Raw genomic sequence first — 23418 nt, forward strand, 5'->3', positions numbered from 1 at the left:
TATTGAAAATGTGCATAAATTAATATCATTAGGCAATTAATGTTGATTGCCTTGGTTACTAAAATCGTGTACATATATGCCTAAATTAATTCAAAATGTTCAACCCACATATCATCAGGAAATTAATATTGATTGCCTTTGGTTACAAAATCGTGTTTAACAAAATATATAAAAGTCGATAAACATTAAAGTTTTAATCAATCACAATATCATATGACCTTGATTGATATGTTTCTTTAATGCAAATTACTAACACAAAGAACTTTAATAAGTGATTTGACTGAGATACGAATGAAATTAGAGCCTACATTAACTATGAATGTGTGAACGTATATAACATTTATATAGAGACGACACTACAACAACTTTTTAAAAAAAATTGGATTCATACAAAATGAATGCATTCTAATTGTTATAACCATTAGATATTTTAACACTTTCATAGTAAAAAGGAAAAAAATATATTTTGAACTGATATAGAGACGATATTATATTTACAGATCAAAAAATTGGACTCATATAAATAAAAATGCAATATATTTTTTTAACACGTTCATTGTAATACTTTTTTTTTATACTTTCATAGTTTAAAGATCATAGAATTTTCAACCTAATCTTGATTTCGAGAAAACATTATAATCACAGATCAAAAGATGTATTCTTACAAAAAGAATGCATTATCATTTCATCATTTTCATAGTAATGCATTATATTTTTTGTATTATTAAGAAAGATTTTATAATATGATATATGATATATATGTAAATGTATGAGGAAAATATAAAGAACTATAAAAGTACATAACATTAGCGGTGATCACATGTGTTATATAAAACTATATATGTATGCACGCATTATATATATATATATATATATATCATTGCCATCACTAAATTATCGACAATCATATAGAATTGACTATCAACGTTTTTTTATTTGGTTAGAAAATCTCAATGAATCATATATTATAGTTAATGTTATAATGTGACGGGTGATGACAAATCCTGTAATTATTCTAGCTAATAAATGATCTTTAGATTTAAGTGCTGAGAGTGCATGTGGAATTGCCAAGTGTAAATGGCATCCATGTAAATCACCATGAAAACAAGGTTATTTTTATTTAGTGCTCCTAAAATAATATTAATATATAAGAAATTACAAACGTGACGATATGATACATTAGCATTATTGAGATTATCTGGATACAATAATACAATCAATAATAGTATACAATTAAAAAATTAAGAACCTCAAACTTAAGAAATGAAAGTCCATACACATGGAGATATTGTTGGACAAATATATGATTATACTTCCAAAGTTTTTACGTAGTATACATACTCGATATATTATCTACTCTTCCAAAAGTTAACATAAGCCGCACCTATTCAAACACTTTATTTTGTTTTCTTTCACAGTTTTTGGGTTGTTAATAGTATATGTTTCTCAGGTTAGGACAACGAGACACCATCACGAAATGTAACAAGTTGTCCTTTATCAAAGATTAATTATGTATAGTTCCAAGAATCTTGGAAGCAGCAGCTGAAGAAGGTTTTGGATTAAACAGCTTCTTCAGCTCATCGTACCTACCAACATCAAAATCTTGAGTCTCCATCAGTTTCCTCTGTTTAGCCTCAAACCTGCTTTGGTAAAACCCTTCAAAGGAAGGCTCTTTCCAGGTCCTAAGGAAAAAAGAGTAACCGGCCATGAAGTATATAGATGTGACATAGAAACAGACTGGCTCCATAACGTCCCATGTGAGTTCCCAGAAGGTTAGCCTCATGAACAATGCGGTTTGGAGGATCATATAACCCAGACCAGCCTGAAGCTCTCTTCTCACCAATGAATGTGCTTTCTGGTCAATGACCTTCTTTATGGCTTCAAGCTCTTTTAGCTCCTTTCTTCTTGGGTCGTTTGGGTTACGGATCTGTGGTAAAGGAAGCAGGCCCTCGATGGATTTGGTTACCTGATCACACATAAGACAATAACATAAATAACTTATGGTTATAACAAGAAATTTCACCACCTCTATAATTAAGCCTTAATAGACGTGATTAGCATCTAAAACACACAAGACAGCTTTATGATCAACGAGACTAATGACTAATTTTTCAACAATCCAAATCAATATTCTGGGAACTGGTATATGCGTCGCCTAAGCTTTTGTTTAGGCGGCAAATTCGGTAACCAATACAAATTTTCTAAAACTTTTTTTTAAAAATCGGTATAGACGCCGTAGTGACCACCAAGTGATTTTTTGAACATCGATCTAAATTAAATGATTATTTGGATTTGGCCTAAGAAAATAGGAAAAAGAACAATAACAAGTTACCTGATCAGGTCTTAAGCAAACAGAATCTCCCAAAACGATGACGTTTCCTGAATCATCAAGCATCTTCGCTATCCAAGTTCCATGATCAGGACCCAAAGAAGAATCACTGCAGAGACGCACAAACTCTGAGTAAGTGATCCAGCTTTTCCCTGTCTCCATCAACTTCGTTTTCACAACTTCAATCTGCGCAGCTCTAAGCAACTTCTTGGCGTCTTGCACGGTAAGCCCCAAAGCCACCGTCTCCTCCACAGCTGCGGGTTTCGTCGGAGGCGAAAGTCCGTCTAATCGAATCCGGCCCTTGTTCACATCCATCTCTCGAAGCTTATCCATCAAACTCTCCCCAACAGGCTTCTTCAGAGTCGTATCCATCAAATTCACGGCGATGTTCTGGAAAAACCTCCGAGGAACCGACAAATCGTCAGGCTCGGGATCAACCGAGGCTTCTCCTGGGTCTTTGGGAACCCTGGTTCGCACGGCCAACGAAGAAGAAGAGATTCGACAGTTCATGAGACCTTGCGACGACATCTTAGAGATGTTGAACAGACGCTGCGACAAAAGCTTCCCCATAGCCATTGCCAAAATCGAAATAAAAGTAACAAAATAATCAAATACGAAATCCAAAAGAAACAACAAAGAGAAAGAGTGAATTCGATGTACATTGAACAACAATATCTGGGCAAGACAGCTTTATATAGGTTATAACCAAAGTCTTCTGTTACAATACTTTTTGTCATAAAACAAAATAACTAAGTGGGTCCCGAACACGTCAGCCGATATATATCAATTCAAATACTATATACGAAGCTGCATTTTTGTGAACAATTCTTGAAATATTGGATAGCTGACAACCGTCCACGTGGTTTGATCTTTTGTTGGTGATATCTTGCGGGGCCTCAATAGCCGTTCGATTATAATTTTAGTTTTGTAAATATTATCTTTCTTCAAACAACAAATTTAAAAACTAAAAACGTGTCGCCACATATTTTCTGTTTTATCCATTTTACATATAGTAAGAAAATGGTTTTCTGACTTCTTATCTTTTACATATAGATGATTATGTTAGAAAGGATGATGTTTGTGTGTATGTATATGTGGAAATCCGGTAATATTGAAAGTTGACGTGTTGCCACATTTTCCATTTAATCTTTGCCAAATTGGTGAAAGGTTTTGTATTATTTGGTTTAATTTGGTGATAAGAGTAATGAGCTCAAGATTATTAGGCTTATCTTCCAAATAATAATAATATAATGATAAAATAAGTTTTGTTTTTAAAACTGGTTAGGATAAAGAGTATCACCAAATAAGATATGTTAACTGAACAAAAATATATAATTTATTTAAAAATGTAGTTGATAGTTATACATTGAAAACCATTATAGAAATTACAAAGATAATGGAAATTTCAAATAACTATTCAGTTACAAAACTATTTATTAGTATCTTTAAAATCAATATAGTTGATATAAATTCAAGTTAACATTAATATAAATTAAATGATAAATTTATTTTAGTAGCAATTCATTTTCTTTTTCAACCCAGTTCTATAAAGTTATAAAAAACAATGCTGGAAAATCAAGCAAGTGACAATTGGTTTGGTTGCGCAAGTGGCCCGTTCTTTTATAGTCACAAAATATTATGGGATACAACTTTGTTTATAACCATTACAAATATGAAATATGTGCACCTCAATATATTAAACCAACTATAATATTTCTTATTAATGTAGTATAGCTCTGGATATAAGGTCCGCTTAGTTAGAATCTTCACAATAATATCAAAGGATTTTAAATAGACATCCATTTAGTTTCCAGAGTTTCATACACTCCCGGAAATCAGGATTATACCAAACTTTGTAGTTATTCCTTTTCGACGCATTATCATCATATGAATATGATACACCACAACATCAACCAAGGAAATCAGATTCTGTAATTTTACTTTATGTTTGTAATTTTAACGGTAGTATATTTTTGATAATGTCATATTAGTATTAGACGAATATATGCACATGGAGCATACGGATAAGATAATAAAAGGGCTCAAAATATAAAACCTAAATCCTCACGCTGCATGTACCAACACCACAAGACACGGTGATTCCAAAAAAAAAAAGAATGGACGCCATTAACCATTGATTATACACCACACCCTAAATTTAATATATACTATCTATAATAATAAAGTTGGATTATCTATCACCTCCTGCGTCCACATCAGCAATAGGGTGTGGGCGTTTTTGGACACGTGTTCAGCTCTTTGTTTTTTTTCGTTTGATTTTTTTTTGAGCTTCAGAGATTTAGATAGGCTTACTACGTGTGTTAAGTGGGCCAATTGAAATCAATAGTCAAACTCTTCGTCTTCAAGAACCACACTACAATTCTAGGATTCGTATTGTTCTTCGGCCTCTGATTTATTAGACCTACCATGGATTTTCGGATATCATAGCCACCCTCACCAGGTACTATCTCCTCGAAGAACATGTATTTTTCACTCTCAGACCAAACACCTGAAAGAATCTTCTTTATCTGGAAATCTAAATCATAATCTTCGTTCTGAGGGATTTAGGGCTTTGTTCTATGTTGGGTAGGTACAACTGCATATGATCTCTATCCTCTGTCTGCAAAGTATGAAAGGTTGTGGATGCCTTTATTCCTGGAGATCGATTTTCAGGAGAAACAATGGTCTGTGTGTCTTTGTAATTGAGTCAGTTCCTGCTTCTCTTATTTGATGTGTGTTGTTTTTTCGTTTTAGGACAGGTGATACGCTTTTTGCATTTGTCCGCTTTAAGTATAAAGACGAAGCTCACAAAGCAGTGGGAACGCTTTGATGCTAGGTCTAATATCAATTTATGCACTTGGTGATTGGATTTGACATGAAAGCATTTGTTATTGTTTTAGGAAGAGTTTTATTAGGTTTTTGTTTAAGTTTCTAATTTTTGATTTTTATACTTAAAACCATTTTTATATTCTCAGTGTGTATGTTTTATCTCTTAGAACTTACTGTCTTCTGTGTTTGTTGAGTTTTCTGTTTTGTTCGTCTTGGAGTTTCCGTTGTATTTTGATTTTTCTTTTCCTGAAGGTTTAGCTACGAAATTATGTTTACAGACGACGAGATCTGCGACATTGATATATTTGTCATTTCAGTTAGGATATTATCACAAAAAAAAAAAAATCTCTAAGCATGTGATTATGTTAACCTCCAATGATCTCCGATTGCATGAATCAAACAGTGTTAGTCTTAACCTGAAACATACCTTTTTAAATCATACCTTAAACATGCTTGCTTTTATGATTTTAGATCTGGGGTTTGTTCTGACATAACAGGCTGCATGAATGGTAGTATAACTGGCCGCACAACGACCTGCACAGCGAGTGTTCGTAGATGTTGCAAAAGCTATCTCAGAATTCGAACTTGTGACAGTCAGTGCAAGCCCGCTCAGGTATGTTTACAGTCATACCTGGTATTAAAATTTTTCTCTTCGGGTTTATATGAAAGTCGTACTAATTATTTTCGCTTCCTGAATGTTAGTGGCAAAATGCAAGGAAACAACTTCCATATGATATCAGAGTTGTTGAGATGAGTATGAATGATTCTTAGCTCCGCGACTATGGACCAACTGTAAGTTCTGTCTCTTCTCCATAATATCTATATGTTCAGAACTTACATCTGCTCTGAACGATTCTTAGTTCCATAATCTGTAAGTTCTTTTTTGAGAAGAGTATGAATGGTTGGTTTTTGCTCTTTTTACAGATTTTTGTGTGAAAAGACCATTTTTACTACTCTGGATCATTCCTTACATCAAAAAGCTAACCAATAGAAAATGAATAAAATACGACTGAGTTACATTGTTACGGTGCCACATCTATGATCTTCTTCCAATTCTTGGTCAAACTCTTCTAGAGCAGACATCTATATAATTGTGGCTTGAGATTGAAATGAAGCATAAGTGTTAAAATAATTAACATGAAAACAACGACATAAACAAGAAAAAATAACACGAAATATAAGAGAGAAAACAAGTAAAGTATTACAAGACAATACAAAGTCCACTTCTCTGTACTCTTAAATTATTCATCCAAAAGATGAACTCTTGTGTTTACGGAAGCTTTCACAAAAACGCAAAGTGTGAAAATAAGAGCCTAAGAGACTTTTTTTTTCTTTCTTATTTTTTGAAACTAACCCTAAGAGACTTCTCTTAGTTTCTTTTTCATTCATTTAATCTCTACAATCTGAGGCCTCCTCTCTGCAGCTTTCTTGCGTATGAAGACAGCTTTAAGTTTAAGCCATTCCACCACAGCTTTTCCCGAGCCTCTATTAGTGTACATGTTACGGACCTGAGCTTGGTACGGGATATTGTAGCCGTAACAAAACTCATCCGTCTGACCAACAGTCTTCAACAGTCTCTGCATATCGTCAGTTTCAAGCATCTCAGAACTCGGCTGCAGTCCATTGTGATGCAGTGCAGAAAACACATCAGTTACTAGAAGTGCAAAACAAGATTAATGTATTGACAAAATCAAACTTATTTTTGGTGTAGACTTCATCATTGATTTTTTTTTAAAATATATTCTGATCATATCTTCTAATGGTTTAGACATGTTTTTCAAAAGTTCATTTTGACATTTTTGGTGTGACTGTATTTTTTGTCAGCTATCTATTTAGTCTAGATCAAGTGTTATATTATTTTTTTATAGATTACATTGAGTAAAAATATAGGAGTGGACAAAAAAAACGAACTAAAACCGATTCAAACCAACCGAACCAAAACTGATTCGAACCAAACCAAAGTTACTATCAAATCTTCCGGTTGAAGATTTTCCCAACTCGAACGGTTCGGTTGAAGATTACAACATGATTTTTCGTAAAAGAAATAAACTTAGAGAAATCCGATTAAGCCGAACTGAAATGCAAACTGAACCGAAATCGGTCCAAATCAAACCAACTATGATTTACTTCAATTGAAAAAATTCTAAAACCGAATTAACCAAACCGAACCGAACTGATAAAATAAGCGAAATGCCACCCTTAAAAAAATGTTTTACACGAAAAGAAGTTTAGGACAGAAAATGGAAGTATGGAAGTAGGATAAAAAAAAAATCTATAATGAAATACAAAATAATAAATCAAATATATATTAACTTTTGGTAAGGATTAAGTTATCAATGTTTCTCAAGAATTCCATCCTAGATTAGGATTGGTAAGATCATTGTGATCCATTATGTTCATCATTGTCTCATCTTTCGTTTGTAATTTTCAGGTATATTGCCATCCCAAATTAATAAAAATCCAGTGTTAAAAAAAAACAAATATATTTCTATTACACTGATTCAGACTCACCTGAAGGATCCAAACTCTGTTTCAAATTTTTAAAAGATTTTTCCTTTGCGTTTCCTCTGAACCAAAATCTTTGTGATTTTCATTGTTTTGTAGCGGTAACCAAACAGCACAAAGACGGAAAGTTGGTTCCTATGTTAACTGAAGCTGGAGCTTTCACTGCAAAAGCTTGAACAACTTCAGCTTTATAAGCACATCCATTTGTGATTTGCTTCTTCTATCAGGAATAAAAGAGAACAAGTTCGTGTAATAAATGTCAACTTTGTCTGAAATTAAGTTGTGGTTATATCGAAGTCGATATTGATAAATTTATGTTTAAATTTGAACTATATTAATTTTTTCACGATTAGCAACTACTAGAGGCATAGCCCCCGCGCAAGCGCGGGGCCGGATACGTTATCGATACGTGTTTCGTTTTTTATATGGGATTTTGTTGTTTGTTTTTTTTTAAATTTTGTATTCCTATGTTATCTATGAGTGTGTAAATGAAATTTGGAGGTTACACAGTTTAAGTAGGTTAAATACAAAATGACCAACTAATTCATATGTCTTGTTATTTGCATATCTTATCTTTGTAATTATTGGAACAAATATTACTGTTATTGCGTTTTCATGTTTATAAACTGAGGTTTCGAAGGTTGGTAGTGATTAGTAAGATAGTTATTAGTATGTTTATCAAATAGTGTAAGGAAAAAGATATGAAAGTTTGAATTTTAAATTTGAAAATTTATATGAATAGTGAAAAATTAATTTTTCTTATTCTAGGGTAACATATTTCTAAGAATGATGTTTTGATGAAATTTGGAACCAATTAAGTTAGCTACATTTAAAATTATACAACGACAAATAAAGTTTTGACAACAAAAGAGTTTTGATTTTTTTTTTGTTACTCTTATAAATAATCAACAACTGTTTGTAGTTATTAAATTATTATGGGATTTGGTCATCTTACCAAAAAAAGCCTGAAAAAAATATACCAAGAAACAGAATTTTGTATACTTTATGGGTCAATGTAATATTTTAATTAAAACTTGTTTTTAAATGTTCGGATTCGCCCTACGCGCATGTAACAAATAAACGAAATCATAAAAGTATATTTTAAGTTTTAATTTATTTTCAGTTTCTTTTAATTATAAATTTCACTATTTTATTACAAATTTTACTATTTTTATAGAAATTATATATTTTTGCTATATTAACAATTCATAAAAATCATAACTATTTTACTTTATTCTCAATATTTGTATTTATTGAATTTAATAGATTTTTCTTAAATTTTATAATTTAGAAAAATGGCCAATTTATTATTTAAAATAAGGCAAGTGGCATAATAATTTGATATTAACTCAATGCAACTCTTTCTCAGAATTATGCTGCGAACAAAATCAAACAGGAATTAACGAAGATTGTTCCAATGATCATAAGCTCAATTCAGAGCGCAAGATAAAAGTTCAAAGACAAACGTCAAACAGAAACCGATTACAGTGAACGATGAGAGGAGGAGCGTGAAGGAAAAATCAATTTCTGTATCCAGACACCATTAAAATCGACAAACCAGAAGCTCATTTCGCTATATCAAGTTTACACCGATCCGAAGATTGCAAGCCACCATTGCAAATTATATGAAAATTTTCATATTAAACAACCTGTTCTTGGGAAGATACTTAGGGTTCAAAATTGACGTGCGGGATGTGATGTAATTTTTATTGCTGTCTTTGGTTCACATGGTTAACTGATTTTTTTTTTTAATTTGTTTGGTATCATCTGGAACAGATTTTTTGGATGTTATATTCAGCCGCTTGAAGTGTAGTAAATGCCTTAAGAGCGTTGTAGGATTATAATTTGTTATGGATTATACTGGATGTTTCTTTGGTTTGATGTTTATTAATTTTTTGGGCTAGTCTGCGTTGTTGAAGTTTTGTTACAGGCATTTTTTGTCTAAAATGTGTGGTTAATTAACCAAAAGCGGGAGTGTGGAAAAGACAATTATGTTGAAAAGTTGGTTCTGTTTTATTATAGTTTTAGACTTTTAATAAACCATACCAAACTACATAAGAGAAAATATTTTGAAATAAAAACAACGTTAATACATAATCTATAATATAATGCCTGGAAGATGCGTGCTTGGTATTGGCTAGGCGAAGAAGCAAATCATGATCACCGAACCTGACATTCTTCAGGAACAGGATATTAGCACATCTAGACTGGTTGAATCACTGAACCGGATTTTCAGAAGTGAGTCTGAAAGCCTGAAGTTCTGGCTGCACCGGTGAACCAGTCTGGAGACGGTCCTACCGAATGTGAAAAGAGATCTTTATCAAAGAGCACTATGAAAAAACAAAAATAGGTTCAATGAAGATCTAATTCTATATAAAAGTTTCATCCTTATGAAGATCATTACCGGAATTATAAAAAATACTATGAGCATGAGAAAAAAAAGGTTCAACTCACCAAGAATCAGCTTCCCAGAATCAGAGTAATTGCACATGGATAGTGGATGAGCAGTGACCAGTCTTCAAACCACCAAGAAAAACAGATGAAGTTGCCATGATTGGGGATTTTTTTTGTTTTCTTGAGCAAAGACTCTATTCCATTCAGAGTCTTTGCTATCCACCTTGACCATCTTTGTCTCATATGTTTCTTCTTCCTCAAGCTTCCATTCTCTTAATTGCTCTGCTCGTCCTACGAACTGGAACCTATCACAGTATCCTCAAGTGTCTCGCATTTGTCGGTCATCAACATTCCAGGCTTCACTATGCTTCTTACATATTTTCTACCTGAAAAATTAGCAAATAAATAAATAAATAAAAAATGCGAGACAAAAAAAAACAATAATCTATGGTCATTTGATCTGTTAAAAGAAAGTCAACCTGGCGATGAACTTCGGCAGCCTGGCGTACAGAGTTGTATATAGGCTTCTCCAAACGCTCCAACTCTCTCTTCTCTTCAGATGTTGTTCTCCACAAACTGCTACATCGCTCAGATCAATACCATAGTGTCATGACAACAAAAAGACTCTTAACAGATGAAAAAAGACAAAAGCTATATGAAACTTACTCATCCTTGTACTGTTGGATTTCACCTTCAGGAAACTCTCCAGATGGAAAAAGCTTAACGACAGGGATTGTAGGTGGATCAGTCTGTTGAGGCTTCTTCCTGCAAACATAACCGAAACCATCACTAAAGCAAACACCAAACCAAGTAAACTGAAAGAAAAAGACAAAACAAAACAATGTCTTACTTGCTTTTACTCTTTTTTTTCTTCTTCTTCTTCGTTGATGTCTCACCTTAAAACAACAAAAGAAACATGCAATATATTAATCAACCTAAGAACAATGAATCAATCTGAAACAAAGAGATATCTAACGGATCCTTTTTTATCCTAATGGGTACATGAAACAGAGTCAGCAAAAAAAAGCTCAAAACTACATGATCAAAACAGAACACAAAGAGTAAAGTATTCACCTTTGCTTCCATCTTCTTCTGCGTCTTCTTCGTTCTCTTCTACTGCATCCTCTGTAATCTCAAGCTTCTTCGAAAGCTCCGACTCTAATTGTTCCTCCTCTTTCCCTTTGGAGGAGGAGGAGGACTCAGCGCCACCATTCTCCATAACGGGAGCAACAACGACTTCAGGGCTTTCGCTCGCCATCTTTAATCGATTCGTCGTACAACGAATAAGAGGATCGGAGAAAGCTTATTGTATTCGAAGAGCCCTTTTTATAGTTGAAGAAACCGCCTTGGAATTGGATGATATCATTGTATGAGACGTCGTGCTTGATTCTCGTCGGTGGAGTTAAGACATCTCTTAAAGCCAATGAATGAAGACAACTCATAACGTCTGGGGTTAAGTACCAAATACGAAACGATGGCTGCTTGATCTCGAGGACGATTTGGATGCTCGATTTGATCACAATTGTTGCTAGAGCTCATTCATCGCAGAGAACGGCTAACCCTAATTCCTGAAGAAGAAAGTTCAAAATGGACACATAAAAAGTCAAAACATCATGAAGCCCAAGCCCATACGCAAAGCCCGCAATAGTTAGAAACATCAGTTAAATAAAACTGTGCGTTTTAGTGAAAAGGACACGTGTCTTCTATATGGGGAGTGAACTCCGGCATTATATTATAGATTTATTCTATTTTATTGAATTGAGCAGTGAAAACAATTTATCATATTCCTCTTTAATATAAGCAACATCAAAACAAAACAAAACAAATTGATACACTACTATTACTAACTATTATCAAATAGAATAGATAAATTATTATTATTTTCAGCATATTTACATCTTCATATATTTGAAAATATTTTATTTAATAAGACCATATCATTGATTTAAAATTCATTAAAAATAAAATATAAATACCCGGCGCGTAGCGCCGGAACACCACTAGTTACTAATAAATAAAACAACATGGGGAGGTTCTGTACGGACTTGGGTACGGTCAGATGCAAAAGGATAGCAAATCCATCTATCGATCGGACACTTAAAATTCGGGTCGAATAGAACATGATTCCAAATTTCCAATAGCTACATACATACTGACATACATCGTTATCTTTGCATATACTAAGGTGGACTGGAATACGAAAAAAATAGAGAGGCTTTAAGAACCCGATATTTTGATTGGGTTTTGGTTTGTGAACTAACATACTTTGTAAATAATGTCTGATTCTTGGCATACTTTGTAAATAATGCGCGCGCAAACTACCCAACGAATTGATAGAAGTGTTTACTTAATGGATATCACATAGCTAACGGGCCAACATGGGCCTAAATGGAGCGAGTTGTGTAATCAACAAAGACAGCCAGCGAACAGTAACGATTCTTTTTTTTTTCTTAACTCGAGAGCGTCGACAAAAAAGAGAATCCGGTGGGTGAGAGAGAGAGAGAATTGGCGACCCTTAGATTCAGTCGTAATATCTCTTCCGATCATCTGTGTGTTCTTATCGAATTGATAAACTTGTAAGCACCTTCTTCTTCCTCAATTCTCTGATTCCATCTATTATTGTTTTGAAATTTTCTGATAGCTTCTTGAGCTTGTTTTGATACCAATCTACTAGTGTTTTAGTATCATCACATATGGAATCAATTGATCTTTGATTTGTGACAGCTGTTGTGTGAGTTAGTTTCTTGAAGAAGCAATGATTGGACTGTTTAAAGTAAAGGAGAAGCAAAGGGAACAAGCTCAGAACGCTAGCAGAGGAGGAGGAGCTTCTGTCAAGAAGCAATCTGCCGGTGAACTTCGTCTCCACAAAGGTCTCTGTCTATATATATATATGTTTTGATCTTTCTTTCCTAATCGTCTTATCTTTCTTAAGTTTTTAAATCTTTCTCGGTTGTTTTGATTGGTGGTGTAGATATATCAGAGTTGAATCTTCCGAGCTCTTGCACGATATCATTTCCCAATGGCAAAGATGATTTGATGAACTTTGAAGTCTCCATTAAACCCGATGATGGTTACTACCAGTTAAGTCCTGAGTTTTTTTTCCATTTAGAACGGTTCTGAAACTCATTTTTATTTTAAATTTTTTTTTGTCTTATGAATGATACAGTAATGGTAAGTTTGTTTTCACCTTCCAAGTCTCTCCTGTCTATCCTCATGAAGCTCCTAAAGTTAAATGCAAAACCAAGGTATGATTATGAATAAGCTCCTTCCTTGTAGCTCTCTATCTTTACTTCCTGATTGTTTGCTTTATTAGGTTTATCATCCCAATATCGATTTGGAAGGAAACGTTTGCCTCAACATCTTGCGTGAAGACTGGAAACCTGTTCTCAACATTAACACTGTTATCTATGGACTCTTCCATCTTTTCACGGTAATAAACATTACCACAGGAACCCAACTCTGTGTTATTTTGTCTTCTTAAAACTGAGTGTTCTTTATTCCCTCAGGAACCCAACTCTGAAGATCCCTTGAACCATGAAGCTGCGCAGGTTTTAAGGGATAACCCAAAGCTCTTTGAGACCAATGTCCGTAGAGCTATGACCGGTGGATATGTTGGTCAAACCTTCTTCCCTCGCTGTATCTAACAAAAAAAGCTCTGGTTGGTCTTCTTCAAGCAAGAAAGATAAGAACCTGAAAACCACTTTATCCTCCAATGTAATTCCTGTCTCAAAGGACCCTTGTTTGTTTGCTTGCCTTTGAAAAAACGTTCTCCCTTTCCCTTAGAGACTGAAAGGAAATGAAAACTCAAAAATTGTGGATTTGGTTTTTCGGTTTCAGTTTATAAGTGTGTGGTAATTAATGAACAACTGAAAACTCTCAAGATCATTTCAGACCAAACAGAACCGCCATCATAGAACATCCAAGAATCACGTTATAAAATATAAAACTTATTAATCTTGAAAGAAAAACGTGATAAAATTTATGAGTTATCAAATTTGCAAACAATTTACAAACGCAATAACCTATATTGACCTGAGCATTGAACAGTTTTGAGAAATGAGAATAGTTTGGTTGGTTTGGGTCCTTTGGGACTCAATGGGCGCCGCACGATTAATTAGATTAGAGTATTCAACTTAATCAAAGTAGATTAAATTTGTACGTGACCACGCCGTACAGATTGATGTTAATATTCGCCACGTGAGTGATTTGATCCAAAGTCACTGACAGATTGGATATTTTTGTATCACCAATTATTGTTTTTTCTTTTCAATTTCGTGTTCTTTGGGTTTGTGAATATAAATGATAGAACGTGGTCTAAATCAATAACACAAAATAATGCAAAATAATAGAAACTAAACAAGAAAAATAACGCGAATAGTTTCATTTGATTGGTAAGTAGTTATAAGTAATATTTTTAATACTATTTTAAAATAAGTCGAAATTGTGAAAAACTAATCGGTGAGTATATAAATAAATGGTTTGTGTTTAATTATACTCCTAAAATTAGTTGGCTTGGCTGTAATAATAGCATGAATCCAGCTGGGGATTCTGCTTCCTGTCTTTGCTCACGCCTAACTGGAACCGCACGTGGTCCGACCACGATGATCCAAATGGTGTCATTTCTTTATACTTAAAAATGTTTTTAGTTTTTTTTTAAATTACGTAGATACATTTGAATGAATCTTGATGATTAGAGAGCTCAATAAACATCTAATAATTAAAGTAATTTGTTGGATTTTTATGGAGTTGAATATCACCGTTTTGAGTTATTTAGAGTCTACAAATAAAACCCTCACTTAAAAAATATTTTAGAAGATGGAAATATAATTATAGATACGCATACATGAACTAGGAAATATTATACATTTCAATTATTCGATTAGACAACTCGAATAAATCACATACATTTACTTGTACAAAGAAAAATTATGTGGAACTAAAAGCCCTTTTTTTATCAAAAAAAAACTAAAAGCCCTTTTCTCAAAAAAAAAAGTTATGTGGAACTCTTGTGAGTTGTATCAATGGTCCTTGCAAACTCATGATATGACAATATGCAATCATGTCGTCATATTTTACAATTACAAATCTATTTTCAATTATGTTTACAATGCTTTCTGTGCCAAAAAAAAAAGTTCCTAACTCATTAAATCGCAAAGAAAAAGATACCAATTCATCGAATAGTGAAGGGGAAACAACGAGGGGACCACAGCTCGTGCGTTACATTAATCCAACACGTGTAAGATAACTTGCAAAGCGGACCACGGATCGCACGTGCGGGGAGACAAACAAGTTATATTCAGACACGATGAAGAAAAGTTGTAGCCAATAGGCTTAAGAGTCACCGTAATAATTAAAAGAAACGCTCTCTCCCCTCGTGCGCCAGACTGACAAAGACTTCATAAAGAGAGATTCACAGAAACATAGAGAGAGAGAGAGATCAGAGCTTTTTCAATGGCAGCAGGAGGAGGAGGAGGAGGATCATCGTCTGGAAGAACTCCAACGTGGAAAGAGAGGGAGAACAATAAGAGGAGGGAGAGGAGGAGAAGAGCCATCACGGCAAAGATTTACTCTGGTCTCAGGGGTCAAGGTAACTACAAGCTTCCTAAGCACTGCGATAACAACGAGGTCCTTAAAGCTCTCTGTCTCGAAGCTGGTTGGATCGTCGAAGACGATGGCACCACTTATCGCAAGGTACCTGATCTTTCTTCTAATAATTAATTAACCTAAAATACTTTTACATGAGAAGAATCTCAAAATGATTCATTACCGATCTATTTCAAATCTTAGTAACTCAGTCTTGTCTTCGTTGTAATAACATCTTGGTGACGCCAAGAAATAGATAGTTTGAATATCTGTTTCAGTGTTAAGGAATTCTATAAACGGTAATTAATTAAACGTTTTACATGAGATTATTGATTAGTTGAGCGCCAAAAATCAGTCAAAATTTACGTTACTTTGTTGCATATGCGGACACCTAAGTACCGCTTACAGCGATTTTTATAACAGATGGATTTTTAGAATATTGATCTGTTTTTGAATTGTGTGACAGGGGTCTAAGCCACCAGCATCAGACATGTTAGGAACTCCGACAACATTCAGCACAAACTCTTCAATCCAACCAAGTCCACAATCATCTGCTTTCCCAAGCCCAGCACCTTCTTACCATGGAAGTCCCGTCTCCTCTTCCTTCCCTAGCCCGTCTCGTTATGACGGTAACCCTTCCTCGTACCTTCTCCTCCCTTTCCTACACAACATCGCTTCTTCCATTCCAGCAAACCTTCCCCCTCTTAGAATATCAAACAGCGCGCCTGTTACTCCGCCTCTGTCCTCTCCTACTTCTCGTGGCTCAAAGAGGAAACTCATGACACAACAGTTGCCAACTAATGGGTTGAGACATCCGCTTTTCGCTATCTCAGCTCCATCTAGTCCTACACGCCGTGCTGGTCACCAAACACCACCTACTATACCTGAGTGTGACGAGTCCGAGGAGAGTTCGTTTGAGGATTCAGGAAGGTGGATTAATTTTCAATCTACAGCTCCTAGCTCACCAACGTTTAATCTTGTGAACCAAACATCTATGGTTATTGACATGAAGAGATCAGACTGGGGGATTTCTGGTATGAATATGAAGGGTTCAGAGTTTGAATTCGAGAATGGAACTGTTAAGCCATGGGAAGGTGAAATGATTCATGAAGTTGGCGTAGAAGATCTCGAGCTCACGCTAGGCGGCACTAAAACCCGATGCTGAGGCTAAGATCGTGTCTTTGTGATCATAACCTATGCAAATCTTGGACATTGTACAGGAGTTCGTGTGGCCGAGGAAGGTCGAACCTTTTAGATAATGTTACCTTTATCCGTTTATGCTTAAAAATGTTCTTTTGTGATGTTAATGTGACTAGAGATGTAATGTATGCTTGGTCACAGGATAATGAATGGGTTTTTGATAATATAAGTTGTTTGCAGATATGATAATATTCAGATTTTTTTCTTTCTAGTAACTGTTAGTATAGAGTTTATTATGGACTTTTGTGGTATGTATTGAGTTTGGTGCAAAGAAGTATTTTGAATGAAACGAAACCTCCACGAACGAACATGAGAGGATAATGGACCCCTCCCATGTGCTTTCTCTTTTTCTTTTTGCTGGGACCTAAAACAACTAATTCCTTCTATCACCAATTTGCACTTGTTTTCTTTCTTTTATAATAAGTCATCGCGTGTTGTAAATTAAATACTTGGTTCTATATGTCGTAACTCTCACGATACAAGACAATATTTTCATTGCCCATTTGTTGAGGCAACTATAACACGACCTACTTTGGGTCCACACGTGAGACTGATTTGCTTATTTTTATTCTATATTTTCTTCCTTTGGTGGTGAATTACGATCAAAACATTGTTCATCTACATATGACACGTCAATGATCATGCCTAACTAAATTAAGGCTATTCACTTTTATTTGCAATTTTTCGGAAGGGAACGATTCAACATATTAATCCGGCACATTACATTTATACTCGAACACATTTCCGAGAATAAATGGAAAACTGTATCAAGAGCTACTGAAGATATGTTAAAATAAAAACAAGGTTTTAAAATGTGGAGTGTCTGTCTTATTTCCACTTTTTACTTATTGGTATGGTAAAAGTAGCGTTTCTCAAAATGGAATATGTGAGTGATTCTATTTGTGTCTATGTTTGTGAATGATTCTATTTGTGTGTATGTTTTAGAGACATTGATTTGTTGTAGTTGGATTTAATTCAACATGTGTTGTATTCATGATTGTATAATGCTTGACAACTTAAATATAATAGAAATACAACAATAGATTGATTATTTACTTGACTCCAGAGTTCAAAAATTGTTGAATGGTATGACTAAAACTTTAATGACAATTCTAGTTATATCAAACTTATAACATTTGACAATGGTCAACTTGATATAACTAGGATTTTAATTATACTAAGTTGTACTCATGTGATGATGATATAACTTGGTAAAACTATTTTTTTAGTTTATAGTTTTATTTTTGGATTTGTTTTTGTAATTGCATAGATATGTAGATATAAAAGAAGAAAGGGAAAATTGCCAATAGAGAACAAAAAAATAAGGGTGTTGTCCCTTTGGTATAAATTTTTTTTTGTCTAATTTTTCTCATTTTTACCCTTTGTATTTCTTAAAATTAATAAAATAAATACTTTTGTGAATAAAAAAGATATTAAAAATATAAACAATTAATAAAACACCCATATACACAAGCTGATATTTTTTTTTTCTTTCAAAAAGTTGATAAATAAAAATTTGAAAATACATTATACTAAAGGTAGAATGTGTCTTCTACGGAAAATGGTATAGTAAAAACGATTTTTAAAATAAACACGTTCATCTACTTCTTTTAGAACGCACGTTCTACTATTTACTAAATTTCTAAATAAGTGGAATGCGCATTCTACTAATCGTAAAGTTATCTACTTTTCGTCCGAATGCATCTTCTACTTTTATTAAGTATTCTAAATTTCGGGGAATGTGTTTTCTAAAATGTACTCTTACGTCTACTAAAAGTAGAAAAGCGTGTTCATGATTTTTGTCAATATTCTAAACTTTTAGAATGCGCCTTCTACGGATAAGAATATCTGATTTTTGCAAAAATTAATGAAAGTTTCAGTTAAGGAAATATTTTAAAAATCTCCTAAAACATTCTAACTTCCTAAAACGTGTTATTTTCGATTTTACTTGTCAAAAACTAAAAAAAGACGCCTAAATTAATGAAATTTCAGTTAAGAAAATATTTTAAAAATCTCATAAAAATATTCAAACTTTCTAAAACGTGTTATGTTCGATTTTACTTGTGAAAAACTGATTTTGCATTTTTTTCTTCATAAATCTATGATATCTCCATAGTTTGTCTTGTGATTTTCACAAATTCTTATTCTATTTTTCTAAATATAATAAAAACTAAAAAATTTACAAACATTTTAAGCTTTTTATAAGAAAAGACTTTGTAAATGTTTTTATAAAGTTTATTTAAAGTTTTTTACTAAAAACTTTTTGTGAAGTTTTATTTTTATTTATATAAAGTTTACAAAGTTTGCTATTATTAAAAAAAAATTAAAATTTTTATTTTTATTAAAGGTTTGATAAAATTTAAAAGTTTACAAAAGTTTTAAAAGTTTTGAAAAATAAAAACTTTGTAAAATATTTTGTATAAAGTTTGTTTTAAAGTTTTTATTAATTTTTATTGAAAAGTTTTATTTTAATTTTATTTTTGTTTTTTTTTTATTTTTTATTTTTTTATTTTTTATTTATTTTTATTTATTTTTTAATTTTTTTTTATTTTTTTTACTTTTATAAAGTTTACAAGTTTTATTTTATTAAAGTTTATCAAAAAGTTTTAAACTTTTTATTTTTGATAAACTTAATTTAACATTTTTTATTAAAACGATTTGTAAATTATTTTTATTTGATAAAGTTTACGAATTTATTTTATTAAAACTTTTTAAAAAGTTCTATTTTTATTTTCCTTTTTTAAAACATTTTTAGTTAATTTTTCTTAAAAAATTATTAGTTTAATGTGTTTAATTAGATTAATTAAGGGTTATTTTTAGGATTATGAAAAAAATTATACTAAAAGGACAACTAAATGATGGTTTTATATTATAGAGACAACCATGATGAATTTTTGTTTTCTATTGGCAATTTTCCTTAAAAAAAATCAGATAAAAAGGGGAAAATCGAAAGAAAAAGCGAGAAATCAATAAAGAAATTAAATAGAAAAGATTGAAGAAGAAGAAAATGAGAAACATAATAATAGTAGAAGAATAAAGATTGATTAAATTTGAAAGAACAAAGAAACGAAATCAAATAAGAAGAAAATACTAAGAAGAAATTGAAACGAAAATCAAGAAAAATAGGAACGAGAAAATTACATAGATATATGAGAAAAAATGAAAAAAAAAGAATATAGAGATTAAGAAAAACTGAAATTAGATATAGTGGCATAAGTGGTAAACAACTGATCTCATTAAAGGAAAACATAGTTTTAATTATTTTAGTAAAAAATAAATAAAATATAATAGAAATATTTTTAAAATATTTGTTTCAAAAATATATTTTCACATTTTCAATGTATTAATTAATTATAAGTTGTAAACTTCTAAAAACATAATTATGGTTATTGAAATTTTATTAGTTAAGAGATATATAAAATAGTTAATTACAAAAATAAAATATTGATAATCAAAAATTTATATGTTTTTTATTATGTGTAAAAATTCTAAAACATAAAAACATAGAGTATAAGGGGGATGTATTCAATTTAGCATTTGATGTGATTTGATTTTTAATGGAGCTTTAGATGATTTTAATAAGTTGCAGAGATTTAGGTGATTTTTGTTAAACTACTCTAGAATATCACCTAAAACAATGGGATTTGAGTTTTATTTTTTTTAACTAAGAAACTCCACCCAAACACCCTAAAATCACCTCAAAATTTTAAAATCCCACAACTTAAAATATTTTCAATAACAGTGAATTTCAGAGTACTTTACGAAATGTCAAGTTTAATAACAGTGAATTTTAAATGAGTTTTTAAAATTCATGTTTGAATAACAGTGGATTTGTTATTTTCAATAAGTTGTGGGATTTTAAAATCACCTCAAAATTTTAAAATCCCACAACTTAAAATATTTTCAATAACAGTGGATTTCAGAGTACTTTACGAAATGTCAAGTTCAATAACAGTGAATTTTAAATGAGTTTTTAAAATTCATGTTTGAATAACAGTGGATTTGTCATTTTAATACAAATCACCTAAAATTCTCAGTTGAATACACCCCCTAAGAGAGTTACCTTTTCATCATCATCCTAATAGCTGACGGAAACCTACCGTATGTTCTCTTTTTCCAAATCAAATCGTATAATTTTCCTAGATTATGGTAGTTTAAATATAGTAGAATACATAAGTATATATATTTTCTGGTAACATTCGTATCAGAAACTCACATAAAAGAAACACAATAATCTTTTTATTTTATAGGAATTCACATTTGTAGAAAATAATCAAAGAGACAATAGTAATAAGAAGAAAAAGAAGAAGCATGTACACACAACCATTAACGTAAGAACCTTATGATATGGTTCAATGTTCTTCCGATAATGGCGAAATTTAAAAAAAAAACACTCCGAAAAAAATGGATGGAATTGAATAAAACAAGAGAAATAAAGAAGCCATCAGGGCTCAAGGTTGTGCAAGTCTTTTGACAATTGCAGCCATGTAGTTTCCTTGATGTTCAGCAAGAGCCAACTCTGTCTCCGTAGCTTCTCTTGAGCCATCACCAGCGAACACACCCGCTCCATAAGGTGAGCCTCCACGGATCGAGTCCATCTTGAACATTCCTGCTCCGAATGTGTAGCCTATGGGGACGAACAGCATCCCGTGGTGCACCAGCTGTGTGATTGCTGTCCATCTGCAAAACAAACACAACATGTGTTTCAGAGATCCACACTAAAAAATTGCAGAATAAATGACCTCCTAATCGTAAACTTGTGAAGATCTGCCAAAACCCATGTGATGTTAATAACTATATTAGTGTAAAGGAACCAAACTATGACAGCAGCCTAGTGACAAGAAAATAAACCGAAGGGAACATATTCTATAGAACTTAGGAGCAAAAGAGCTGAAGGGAATAGATTCCACACTGTAAGTGAGTTTAAATAATGAAAGAACATTGAAGAACCTACAATTTACAGTTCCAGTAATTGTGATGCTGAGTTAGTTAGAATCAATTCTTATAAAGTTAAATTTTACAGAATCAAATCTAATAAAGTTTTCATTTTTACAGTCCTATCCTACCAACACAGAGAACAGTGAACTCAATGGTGATCAGATCCAAAAACTAAAACCTTTATTAAGATTCCACCATACACTATAAATTCAATTGTTCTACTAGATAAAAGTCCTGAACACAACAAACTTTACAGACAAAACATAAATTCTCATGTCATTCTGTACTTTCGCATTTATTTCAGATGATGCCTAAATCAAAAAGACACAGCTTTGATGACAAGAACTGAACACTTGTTACTTCAAAGTCAACTACTTTTTTTTAAAACCAAATGCAAGAAGCCTAAAGAGAAACAGAGTTTTAGCTTACGCAGTGGTCTCTTGTCCACCTCCTTGAGTCCCCGTACTCACGAAGAACCCAGCTGGCTTCCCGGCAAGCGTCTGCTCCTTCCACAGCTGTCCCGTCGAGTCAAAGAAAGCCTTCATCTGCGCCGCCATACACCCGTACCTCGTCGGAAACCCAAACAGAAACCCATCCGCCTCCGCCAGCTCCGCCGCCGTTATCTCCGGGATCTCCGAATCCTTCGCCGGAGCCTTCATCTGCTCGACGACCTCCTGAGAAAGCGTCTCCGGCACTCTGTACAGCTTCGCCTCCACCCCCTCCACTCCATCCGCTCCCTTCTTCATCCTCTTCGCCAAGCTCTCCACGTGTCCGTACATCGAGTAGAACACCACGAAGATCTTCAGCGGCGGCGGAGAGATCGTCGTCCTCGCCGTGATCGCCGGCGTCGTCGTTCCCGTCGTCGTCGTGCGATCGTCCTCGATTGGGATCGGAGCATCGTCGGTTCCGGGACCATCGGCGGCGGTGGTGGTGGCGAGAGAGGACGGCTTCTTCTTCTTGCTCGGAACGCATCCGCCTCCTTTCCCCATCGTGATTATCTCCCAACCTTCCCCGTCAAACGATAAAATCGATTTAACTTAAAAAAATATAAATAAAAAACAAAACAAACTAATCAAACAACACTGTAGTAATGATCGCAATTAAAAAATGGGGGGGGGGGTTAAGTGAAGATTTAACAGTCAGGTCCGCGAAAACGGCGCCGTATACCTTACGGGCCAATATCTAAGCTGGGTTAAATCTTCTTGGCTTTATATTTATCGACCCGTTTTGTAATATTTCAAGAGAAGCCAAGGTTATTGGATATTGGGCTTTATATTTATCAGCCCGTTTATAAATTCAATACAAGCATAGGTGATAGGTGGGTGAATCTATTAATCAATCAACCTATAGTAACAATTACTGTTGTTATAAGAATTACTAGATTTTGATCTGTATTTTCACTTTTATATATGTATATATCTTGTTTACATAATTAGTATCTTATGTTAAGGTTACTCATATATTTACTGCTTATATAATTAATCCAATTACAATAATTTTATAGTTTTTATGCTGTAAATTAATTAATTATTTCAAAACATCAAAACTTCTTATTATGTATTTATTTTGTCCTATTGAATTTTCTTTTGATTATTAAACCATTTTAATGCAAAACATGACATAATTGAAAATTATTTTGC

General features: G+C 33.1%; 6 protein-coding genes across 34 annotated transcripts; 3 read left to right on the plus strand and 3 right to left on the minus strand.

Annotated features, from left to right (window-relative positions):
- Window positions 1-1156: 1156 nt before the first annotated feature.
- Window positions 1157-3021, minus strand: LOC108854063 (calcium uniporter protein 1, mitochondrial). The gene is made up of 2 exons (XM_018627559.2): window positions 2333-3021; window positions 1157-1966 (listed from the first exon to the last, which is right to left on the minus strand). The coding sequence occupies exons 1-2, from the start codon at window positions 2903-2905 to the stop codon at window positions 1505-1507; spliced, it is 1035 nt and encodes a 344-aa protein (XP_018483061.1). The 5' UTR covers window positions 2906-3021; the 3' UTR covers window positions 1157-1504.
- Window positions 3022-4562: 1541 nt separating this feature from the next.
- LOC108851385 (uncharacterized) lies at window positions 4563-7995 on the plus strand. Of its 25 annotated transcripts, none has more exons than XR_008940668.1 (6): window positions 4604-4790; window positions 4920-5013; window positions 5084-5165; window positions 5656-5771; window positions 5861-5950; window positions 6582-6941. XR_008940668.1 is itself a non-coding variant. In XM_056997812.1 (5 exons), the coding sequence occupies exons 2-5, from the start codon at window positions 4932-4934 to the stop codon at window positions 7766-7768; spliced, it is 312 nt and encodes a 103-aa protein (XP_056853792.1). In that variant the 5' UTR covers window positions 4563-4790; window positions 4920-4931; the 3' UTR covers window positions 7769-7995. The 25 variants fall into 25 exon arrangements, 2 of the variants coding, with proteins under 2 accessions (XP_056853792.1, XP_056853791.1); XR_008940666.1 differs by having other exon boundaries at window positions 5089-5165; window positions 5630-5771; XR_008940667.1 differs by having other exon boundaries at window positions 4606-4790; window positions 5089-5165.
- A 1657-nt stretch (window positions 7996-9652) lies between these two features.
- On the minus strand, window positions 9653-11701 carry LOC130494389 (methionine aminopeptidase 2B-like). Of its 4 annotated transcripts, none has more exons than XR_008940651.1 (6): window positions 11132-11701; window positions 10908-10953; window positions 10724-10822; window positions 10537-10636; window positions 10118-10443; window positions 9653-9957 (listed from the first exon to the last, which is right to left on the minus strand). XR_008940651.1 is itself a non-coding variant. In XM_056997810.1 (5 exons), exons 1-5 carry the CDS (start codon window positions 11313-11315, stop codon window positions 10429-10431), a joined length of 444 nt encoding a protein of 147 aa, XP_056853790.1. In that variant the 5' UTR covers window positions 11316-11701; the 3' UTR covers window positions 10011-10428. The 4 variants fall into 4 exon arrangements, 1 of the variants encoding a protein (XP_056853790.1); XR_008940652.1 differs by having other exon boundaries at window positions 9653-9993; XR_008940653.1 differs by having other exon boundaries at window positions 10537-10633; window positions 11132-11698.
- A 773-nt stretch (window positions 11702-12474) lies between these two features.
- Window positions 12475-13923, plus strand: LOC108838218 (NEDD8-conjugating enzyme Ubc12). Of its 2 annotated transcripts, none has more exons than XM_018611178.2 (6): window positions 12475-12633; window positions 12782-12927; window positions 13029-13137; window positions 13224-13302; window positions 13371-13487; window positions 13564-13923. In XM_018611178.2, exons 2-6 carry the CDS (start codon window positions 12813-12815, stop codon window positions 13699-13701), a joined length of 558 nt encoding a protein of 185 aa, XP_018466680.1. In that variant the 5' UTR covers window positions 12475-12633; window positions 12782-12812; the 3' UTR covers window positions 13702-13923. The 2 variants fall into 2 exon arrangements, with proteins under 2 accessions (XP_018466680.1, XP_018466681.1); XM_018611179.2 differs by having other exon boundaries at window positions 12491-12633; window positions 12798-12927.
- A 1457-nt stretch (window positions 13924-15380) lies between these two features.
- On the plus strand, window positions 15381-17023 carry LOC130503154 (BES1/BZR1 homolog protein 2). The gene is made up of 2 exons (XM_056997813.1): window positions 15381-15748; window positions 16107-17023. Exons 1-2 carry the CDS (start codon window positions 15509-15511, stop codon window positions 16803-16805), a joined length of 939 nt encoding a protein of 312 aa, XP_056853793.1. The 5' UTR covers window positions 15381-15508; the 3' UTR covers window positions 16806-17023.
- Window positions 17024-21057: 4034 nt separating this feature from the next.
- LOC130503153 (probable NAD(P)H dehydrogenase (quinone) FQR1-like 2) lies at window positions 21058-22860 on the minus strand. Its single transcript, XM_056997809.1, has 2 exons — window positions 22208-22860; window positions 21058-21520 (listed from the first exon to the last, which is right to left on the minus strand). Exons 1-2 carry the CDS (start codon window positions 22765-22767, stop codon window positions 21292-21294), a joined length of 789 nt encoding a protein of 262 aa, XP_056853789.1. The 5' UTR covers window positions 22768-22860; the 3' UTR covers window positions 21058-21291.
- Between the last annotated feature and the right edge of the window lie 558 nt (window positions 22861-23418).

This window comes from Raphanus sativus, unplaced genomic scaffold, assembly GCF_000801105.2.
Source record: "Raphanus sativus cultivar WK10039 unplaced genomic scaffold, ASM80110v3 Scaffold0837, whole genome shotgun sequence".
In the NCBI taxonomy this organism is placed as follows: Eukaryota; Viridiplantae; Streptophyta; class Magnoliopsida; order Brassicales; family Brassicaceae; genus Raphanus; species Raphanus sativus.